The sequence below is a fragment of the Pseudorasbora parva genome, chromosome 17 (assembly GCF_024679245.1).
Source record: "Pseudorasbora parva isolate DD20220531a chromosome 17, ASM2467924v1, whole genome shotgun sequence".
Lineage (NCBI taxonomy): Eukaryota > Metazoa > Chordata > Actinopteri > Cypriniformes > Gobionidae > Pseudorasbora > Pseudorasbora parva.
In genome coordinates, this window is record NC_090188.1 from 23,308,297 (window position 1) to 23,318,376 (window position 10,080).

The 10,080-nt window shown below is 40.2% G+C and overlaps 1 protein-coding gene across 1 annotated transcript; it reads right to left on the minus strand.

Annotated features, from left to right (window-relative positions):
* Positions 1 to 1,438: 1,438 nt before the first annotated feature.
* Positions 1,439 to 8,608, minus strand: six4a (SIX homeobox 4a). The gene is made up of 3 exons (XM_067421867.1): positions 7,729 to 8,608; positions 3,115 to 3,761; positions 1,439 to 2,318 (listed from the first exon to the last, which is right to left on the minus strand). The coding sequence occupies exons 1-3, from the start codon at positions 8,514 to 8,516 to the stop codon at positions 1,840 to 1,842; spliced, it is 1,914 nt and encodes a 637-aa protein (XP_067277968.1). The 5' UTR covers positions 8,517 to 8,608; the 3' UTR covers positions 1,439 to 1,839.
* Positions 8,609 to 10,080: the final 1,472 nt, after the last annotated feature.

A 10,080-nucleotide genomic window follows, 5' to 3' on the forward strand; every position in this document is an offset into this window, starting at 1 on the left:
TTATACAAATTTGTGTCCTCATAAACCACATAAACAGACACACACACACACCCACATTGTTTTTGTGAAATGTGGGGACATTCCATAAGCGTAATGGTTTTTATACCGTACAGACAGTATTTTCTATCCCCCTACACTGCCCCTGCCCCTACCCATCACAGGAAACATTCTGCATTTTTACTTTCTCAAAAAACATAATTTAGTATGTTTTTAAAGCTATTTGAAATATGAGGACATTTGAAATGTCCTCACAAACCACATTTATAAAAAAATGCTAGGATTTATAAGCATTTTGAATGGGGACATGTGTAATGTCCTCTTAAGTCACCCTCTTCTTGTAATACGTATGCCATTAGTCACATTTGTGTCCTGATATTTCACAAAAACAAGCACACACAAACACATACACATACACACACACTACGACAAACAAGCACATGGCTCACTCGCATACACAATCATATAAAGTTTTTTCACATTTACAACTGTGCTGGCATGTCCATTTAACATCTATCTAGACATTTTTGTTTGATATCTAAAACTTTAGGTTTTATTGGTTGTTATTGCTTTTATGTGACATTCAGTTTGACAGCAAATTCACATGATCAGCTTGCAATGAGCCTGGATGAGTTTAGTCAAATGTTTACCCTAAACGAATCAAGTATAGTTCTTAGTACATTTTTTGTTCTGATAATATCCTAAACTTGCAGCATCTGTGGCAATCTGCAATTACCAACCATTCTTACTCATCCCGTCATTTGTATAAGCAAACGTTGTGGATTTTGTATTGATATACAGTGCATATTATTTGCATGTTATTATTGTAATTGGAAGGTGCAGTCAACGTAATGACAATGACAATGCCACGAAGATTACCCCAGATTTAGTATGTTTGATATAAAGTGTTTCCGTGCATGTGTGTTTCCGTAGGGAGGTGACCTTTAAGGTTCGCCTCAGATGACACATGACCAGACGTCCACCTGTCTGCTAACCTCAACTCTTCTTGGCAGAAACTAGCAGGTGACTCTCATAAAACACACATATGTCCACACTCCCCACTTAGAGGAAGAGAGATAGAGGGAGCGACGGAGAGAAAATAAGAGCCGTCTGTTACCTGTAGCTCAAAAATGCATGTAAACTCTGAAAATAGTTATTGCTAGGGATATGGAAGAAAAATATTATGTTATATACTAGGGGTTTTCAAACTCCTTGATACCATGGAACAGTCCAAATGATGATTCCCCTATTCCTAAAAAATAACAAGCAGCTATATGTTTATATATAAAGACTTTGTGTATTATGTAGATATATTTTTATGTATAGTGAATTATATATATATATATATATATAATATATATATATATAATATATATATATATATATATATATATATATATATATATATATATATATATATATATATATATATTTGTTTGTTTTATTTATTAATCAATTATATTTTTTAAACTAGATTTTTTTCTGTAAACTTTTCCATGGACCCTCTAGCAATCTCTTGTTTGAAAACCCCGGTTATATTGCGATTGAGCAAGTATAGCTGAAAAAGGTACCTGTGTGTGAAAAGAGCGATAAAAGAGGAAAAGAACAAAAACAAACACTTTCCAAAACTGTATTCTTCCAATATGACTTTGCATATGTTCTCCAAACCAAACTGGAGTCAAACCAAGTGACAGATTCACCAAAAAATAATTTAATACTTACATTAAAAAACAACAAAACATTTGGAGGCTGAAAAACATAGAAAAATTCAATCGATAATCCAAAATAATGTTGTGATTTCAGTAAAAAGTGTTTTACCTCCTCCTCCTCCTCCTCTTAAGTTTAAAGGTCAGTCATCTCTTCCTCTATATGAACTGTTTTTAGTTTTGTCAGTTGTTTTTCCTCTTCTTCCTCCACTTCTCTCATATCTCCCTTCCCTCCTTCTGAAACCGCACATAGGAAGTCTCCATTTAGGCTCGAGGTCATCTGGGCATCGTGACCTCTGAACTCGCCGGTAAGGTCCGTTTGGGTGAGTAAGGGTACGCTCACTGTCAGAGTAGTGTAGTCTTGCTGAGTCGTTGTCATGGTGGTGTTAAGTGTGGTGGGGGTGCTGTGGGTGGGGTCATGGGAGTAACCCAGGTGGTAAAGGTATCCACCAGGAGCCTCCAAAGGTTCCTTCTTCACAGCAGACAGTGTGTGTACGCTAGCCAGGCCGTAGAGTGCGGCGCTGGGCTCAAGAGAGGTCAGCTGCAGCCTGTCCTGCTCCTCCACCCGGAGGTGACACAGAGAGGCGGGAGCAGGAGAACTGCCATCAGCAACGCCTGACAGATGACAGAAGATCAGAGAGAAGATAAAGCTCTTTAACTTTATACAAATATTTAGGATATTCAATTCACGCTCAATTAATATTCAGGTCCCAGGTCAGTGACATAAGATTGACCACGATAAAAGGAAAAAGCATGACGTTTTACGAACTAATCTTGATTTGCCATAAAAAGTCAAATTATGTGACTTATGATGCACGAATACATTAACTTGATTAAAAGTGACAATAAAGAATTGTATAATGTTATAAAAATTGTAGTAACAAGTGCTTTTCTTTTGAACTTTATATTCACCAAAGAATCTTGAAAAATTAAGGAAGCTATCACATTTCTGTTTTCATTTAATCTTTCTTTCTCTCTCTCTCTCTCTGTCTGTCTGTCTGTCTGTCTGTCTGTCTGTCTGTCTGTCTGTCTGTCTGTCTGTCTGTCTGTCTATCTATCTATCTATCTATCTATCTATCCTAAAATAGAAAATAGTTTTTTTAACAACACTGACCTCTCCAAAACATTTAAAAATTGTACCAAAAAGGAAAAAGTATGTTTATTTTCTAATAAAAAAACCCCATAATAATAGAAGATTATGTCATTTAGGTTTCATTATTTTACCGAAGATTTTCCTCCAATATGATATCAGGACATTTTTGACATTATGCCCTAAAAAATAATCATAGATTGAATTAACTGCTTAATAATTCAATTAAAACATGCTCATCATAAGAGAGGTGACACCAAAATGAACACGACATCTTTGACCTTTCTCAAACACAAGACGCGTGGTCTTCTCATCTCTCACCTTGTGTAACTGATGAGGGTGAGGAAGAGGATGAGAGTTGCAAGGAAGGAAGTGCCATCTTGTTGCTAAGCAGTGACGACCCATTGCCTTCAGGAACCAAGTTGTAACCTTCAAGCTGCAAGCCATCGGACGAGGTGACGGTGAACGTCGAGCTAATGGACGTGGTCTGGTCCCGAACTGACACATCCTGCCTAACATCCTCTGCTTTCACCTCTACGTCTGTCCCGTTCACACTGCAGTGAAAAGAGGCGTACGCCAGTCCAGGGTCTGCCGTTACCCTTTTATCATGTTCCGCACCATCCATCTCCACATCTGCCACTGATCTGCAAGCCAGAGACTGGAGTCCCAAGTTCATGCCACTGAAGAGGACATGTCCTGTGGTGGAGAGAAAGGAAGGGGTGCCGTTGTGGAAAACAGAGGCGGGCGTGTTGACTGAGACTCCGTTAAAAATGACGGACGATGATGAGTTGACAGAGTTCCTGCTGTCTCCAACCTGCTGGATTACCCCGGCCTCCAGAGCTCCAGAGCAGAGAGGCACAACTGTATTGCCCACAGCCCCATCAGTACAGGTCGACATGGGACACGGGGACAAAGACTCCTGACCTTTACTGCTCTCATCCTCCGTACTGTGATTTCCATCTGACTCACTGAGAGAGAGAGAGAGTGAAAGACAGTGAACATCTGAGTCTCCATCATAACACTTTAAAGGGTTAGTTCCCTCAAAAATGAAAAATCAGTCATCAATTACTCACCCTCATGTTGTTTAATACCCATTAGACCTTTGTTCATTTTCGGAACACAAATTAAGATATTTTTGTAGAAATCCGATGGCTCAGAAAGGCCTTCATTGACACTAATGTAATTTCCTCTCTCAAGACCCATAAAAGACACTAAAGACGTCATTACAAAGCCCATCTCACTACATTAACTCTACAATAATTTTATGTTTATGAAGTGACGAGAATCGTTTTTGTGCGCAAAAAACCCCCCTAAATAATAATTTATATAGTGATGGGCCGTTTTTAAAACACCTTCCTAAAGCATCGGACGTTAAAGGACAACTCCGGTGAGAAATGAACCTAGGGGTAATTAACAGATGGTTACAGAGTAGATCGTTCTCTGGGATGCGTTTTAATGAAAATCGAATGTAAAGAGTTTTATCTTTAAAAACAGATTAGCTTATAACACTAGTCTATGGGGCACACAGTAGTGAAATTAAATCGCTAGTTAATACCACTAACAAGGCTCAAAATAGCCCCACACTAACACAGTAGCATAATGAGGGTCCCTACATGCAAACCGAAGTATTGAGAACTTTGTAAGAGTACAAACAGTTAAATAAAAAGACACTTTAAAAACATAGTACATTACGCGTCTACAGGCGGCAGCCATCTTGGAAAACAGTCTCGACTCATCGAGCCACGAGCGCTCTGCTAAGTGATGAACTGTGACTTGGAATCTCATATGGTCCGTTGTTTCCGGAAGAAAACACTGAACACAACAGAGAAAATAAATAAATAAAACTAAAAATGTCCATGTTATTACATTTCACAAACTTAATTCCTATCGACCAGCTCACTTAGAACAGCGCTCGTGGATCGATTAGTCGAGACTGTTTTCCAAGATGGTGCCTGTCCGTGAACGCGTAAGGGACTATGTTTATAAATTATCTTCTTATTAAACTGTTTGTACTCTTACAAAGTTCTCAATGCTTCGGTTTGCATGTTGGGACCCTCATTATGCTACTGTGTTAGTGTGAGGCTATTTTGAGCCTTGTTAGTGGTATTAACTAGCGATTTAATTTTACCACCCTGTGTCTACCCTGTGCCCCATAGACTAGCGTTATAAGCTAATCTGTTTTTAGAGATAAAACTCTTTACATTCGATTTTCATTAAAACGCATCCCAGAGAACGATCTACTCGGTAACCATCTGTTAATTACCCCTAGGTTCATTTCTCACCCGAGTTGTCCTTTAATGAATCAGCGTATTGATTCATGATTCAGATCGCGTGTCAAACCACCAAACTGCTGAAATCACGTGACTTTGGCGATCCGAATCATGAATCGATACACTAATTCATAACTGTTCAAAGCTTTGTTTTGAAATCGGCCCATCACTATATGTTGTTAATTTATTTTGTGCGCACCAAAATTTTTTTGTTGCTTCATATGGTAGAACCCCTGTAGTGAGATGGGCTTTGTAACGATGTATTAAGTGCCTTTTATGGATCTTGAGAGAGGAAATGACATTAGTGTCAATACAGGCCTTTCTGAGCCATCAGATTTCAACAAAAATATCTTCATTTGTGTTCCAAAGATGAACGGAGGTCTTACGGGTGTCAAACGACATGAGGGTGAGTAATGACAGAATTTTCATTTTTGGGTGAACTAACCCTTTAACTTTATTATTTTGCACAATGTCATATTGCACACAGCTGATTCCAGTTTCAGATCAAGGAAAAAATCAACTAATTCATAAAAGCAAGAAATAAATGCAAAGGCCTATTGTGCCAAGCTATTTTTTATTGTTATATTTTTTTGTTATGTAAGGATATATCACAGAAAAAAACATGTTTGTGCTTTTATTCTGGTGATGCTTTTGCATTTATTGTATGCAAAACACTCATACAAATAATGGTGGGGGATAAGGGGGGAAATTGTATTATAAACCAACTTTTCACTCTTTGAACTGTACATGAGCGCGGATTGACGCAGCTGCAGGAAGATGGAGACGGGAGCGCGCATGGACAAATGGAGAGGTGAGTATCCTCTTCACACCGCGGGACCCCCTAGATCACAGTCTTCGCGTGTCAGGAGCAATCCTGTCTATACCACAGACTCTCTTTAGACGCCCGCCCGCACACCATTTGGCGCAATAAGTCCCATGGCGACACAGCAACGCAATCCCAGCATGACTTCACAAATGGTCTGCTTTATGTTCACAGTGTCCTTCGCCAGACGGGGAGGGTCCGCCAGTAACGAGAGGTTAAATTTAGCTGATATTTCAAAAAGTCCGATGCAGCGCGATTCATCCACTGCGCGCTGAAGACGATATTTCACAGTGACTTCAGCTGTTCATAGCCTACATGAATTCGTGTAATTGAGAGAGAAGGGCACGTTTAATGAAGGACTGCAGCAGCTGTGTGACTCCGACGGGACTTCTACAACCGACATGTGTTTCTCTTCACAGCCAAATAGATTTCGTCAAATAAGTTTTTAGTGATAACGTCCTTACGTGGTTGGGAGCTCAAACACACGCGCGTGCTCGTTGCGTCGCGTTTAAAAATGAATTTAAACTCGTGTCGAGACCACTGCGTTATGATTGGTTCCTTGTTTTCCGTTTAAAAACAGATTTTGGTATTGCTAAATTATGATGTCATTTATTTTTTATATAGCTTATATGGCCTCAGAGTTTAGATATGGAGTTTTTATTAGACATATTCTATATAGGCTATTTGTTAAAAATATTTTTCAAACATTGGTGATCTATTAAACATTATAAAAGATAATAATGGTTGCCAATAATATTAATAATAGTTTTAATAATAATTGAGACTCTAAATGGGGTCTCTGGATCTATAGCCTACAGGTTGAACATATCTGACGTGGCCTATTAATATCACATTTGCCACACCCCCCCATATTTGGCATTACAGAAAAGCACAAGGTGAATGAATGAGGCATTTAAGATGTCCTCTTTAAAACATAGGCATGTTTTCTTCAAAAACACATGTCCAAACATGAACTGTCGGTTCTCTAGAGGATAAGAAATATAGTGTTTTCTTTTGTTGAAATGTTAGCCATTGATGAGTGCAGCTGTAAATTATAAAATTCCCTCATTCAAGTGATACAAATATAGTTTACGATTGCTTCAAAATGCTTCAAGGATAGTGTGTCATCAGCTTTCTATGAATGGAAAAAAATGATGTATGTGTGTAAGGTCACCTCCACCAGGTGCGCTGGAGCTTTGTTCACAAAGAGTTTTAAACATTAAAGTGAATCCTGTATTACCAGTGTGTGTGTGTGTGTGTGTGTGTGTGTGTGTGTGTGTGTGTGTGTGTGTGTGTGTGTGTGTGTGTGTGTGTGTGTGTGTGTGTGTGTTAAAATTGAGTGCTGAAGAGGAGGTTTTCCTATCCCCTCTGGCTAAAAAGAAAAGTAAATAGTTCAGAGTGATTTATGTGGTGGGGCAAACCTTACGCGTCAATGGATCCTGAGTAGCTACTCAAAAATAAACACACATGCACACGAGGTGGTGACTCACGCGATACATTTTACGCACACATTGGATGTACATAATGTCCTTTAGAAGCTGCCTTCGAATTTCAAAATTAGATTTTTTTCCCTCTGTTAGATCATTGTGAATAAATAAATGCACCTTAATGTAGACAGTCCACAAGCTGACAATCCACAAGCACACAAGCAGAAACTTTTTTAAATCAAGAAATGGCAATAGACGATCTTAAGCCAAAAAGATGATCTATAACAACTGTATCTCAATAATCTTGCCAATAGAACGTAATTAAAATTCGTTATAAAATCCTGCCTAAAAACAAATGTTCATTAATTCATTAATTGAACAAAAGTTGTATTAGTGGGCTTCCAGGCTTGCTCACCTTTTGGACTGCGCCTCTGATGGGTTTCTGTCTCTCTGCCTCCTGTTTTTGAACCAGTTGCTAACCTGTGTCAGGGACAGTCCTGTGATCTTGGCCAGATTCCTCTTTTCGGCCGGGGACGGGTACCGGTTCTGCTTATAGAGGTCCTTCAGTGCGTTCCTGGAACGCTCTTTGAAGCAGTACACCGTCTCCTCTCCATCCCAGATGGTCCGGGGCAGGGGAAACTTTCGTCGCAGCCGATATTTATCCACTGCGCCCAGCGGTCTACCACGGGCCTTCTCCGCTTCCGTGTACCGGGCTTTGTACCATAAGTCCTGCAGGGCAGAGTGGCACGAGGGGCTGAAGCTGTGGCTCTCCAAGATGCTGTAAAGCTCCTGGTAGCGCGCCTGGTGGAAGGCCACCAGCGCCTGAGCGCGGAGGATACTCTCGTTACCGCGCAATAAGTCGCTCTGCGGGAGAGACCACAGGAACCGGGCGAGTCGATCCACGTTGCCCCCCTGCTGAAGCGCTTCGCAAACACACGCAACTTGCTCCGGTGAGAAAGCCAGAGAGCTCGCGGTAGTAGCGGGTGAAGTGTGCGCAGACAAAGAGTCCATAGTGGGCATCTTGCGCTCCAGTGGGGAGGTCTGCTGCTGCCCGACGAGCATCCCGGCGGCCACCGGAGTGTCAAGAGCCAGGAGTTTGACGTGCCCCCGACTGTCCGTGGAGCTCTGGAGAGTCTCCGTGTACTTCACATTTTCCTTTTTAATGTCGCCTACCACTGTCACTTCACTAGAGGAAACCGACATTGTTTTTATTCTTCACCTCAGATTCCTTTAGTCCGTCACCCCGCCTCGTTTCTGCCCAAGCTGATCAGGTTACCCGTGCGCCATGCGAGTGATATCGGGTGTCTTTGTAAGTGGATAGCTTTCCCCTTTCGCTCCAGCAGCGTGACTTCTCAGCCCGATGGTTTGGGGGGGGGACACACATGATTGGCTACACGAAATTTCTAAAGGGGCGTGGCGAACGCTGCTTCAAGGCTTCAAATGAATCTGTCACTCAGCCATGACGCGCTCCCGCTGTTCACCTGGTCTAGGTGAGATCTCATTCGAACCCTTTGTGCTGCTGTGTTTACTCTGAGCTTACTCTGAACAGACTCAGACGGATCATACAACACTTCAAACGATACAGACAAGCCCCACCCCTTAGTTCATTTTTTTTTTAAATCTCAGTTTGAAACTAGTTTTTGGTCTTAAAGTAGTCTTTAAAACTTTGTGAAAACTTCACTAAGTAAACTTAGTAAATTATTTCCTATCTATCCATCCATCCATCCATCCATCCATCCATCCATCCATCCATCCATCCATCCATCCATCCATCCATCCATCCATCCATCCATCCATCCATCCATCCATCCATCCATCCATCTATCTATCTATCTATCTATCTATCTATCTATCTATCTATCTATCTATCTATCTATCTATCTATCTATCTATCTATCTATCTATCTATCTATCTATCTATCTATGGGAATTTCATTTATTTTTAGTAGATTAAACTAAGCATTAAAGACAAAAATAAATAAATAAAAGAAAGGGCCAACAAGATTATACTTATTGTGTGGAATAGTCATGGTCATAATTAATGTCAAACCAGTAATAATTTTGCCCAACAGCCCCTTAGAAGAAAATGGTGTTTGTATGTAATTGTGGAAAACTATGTGGTGACTATCAGGAAAAGACAAACGATGCCTATTGGATGAGAACAAAAAAAAGTGGCAGCCGGGCACCATTACAAAGAAGGATACGTTTATGGATGGAGGAACTGTTAAAGAGTGTAAGGACTAAGGAGTAATGCACCTGCAATTAAATCATGAGTTAGTAAAGTAAAGTGTAAAGTGTGCACTGAGAATGAGATGGTCAGATCACAGCTGCATCTCACTTTGTTCTTACAATTACAATCTATCTATCTATCTATCTATCTATCTATCTATCTATCTATCTATCTATCTATCTATCTATCTATCTATCTATCTATCTATCTATCTATCTATCTATCCATCCATCCATCCATCCATCCATCCATCCATCCATCCATCCATCCATCCATCCATCCATCCATCCATCCATCCATCCATCCATCCATCCATCCATCCATCCATCCATCCATCCATCCATCCATCCATCCATCCATCCATCCATCCATCCATCTATCTATCTATCTATCTATCTATCTATCTATCTATCTATCTATCTATCTATCTATCTATCTATCTATCTATCTATCTATCTATCTATCTATCTATCTATCTATCGTTGAAACCGCACTGGACAGAGGTCAACCTTCAGCAATGTTTGCATGGGAACGGTT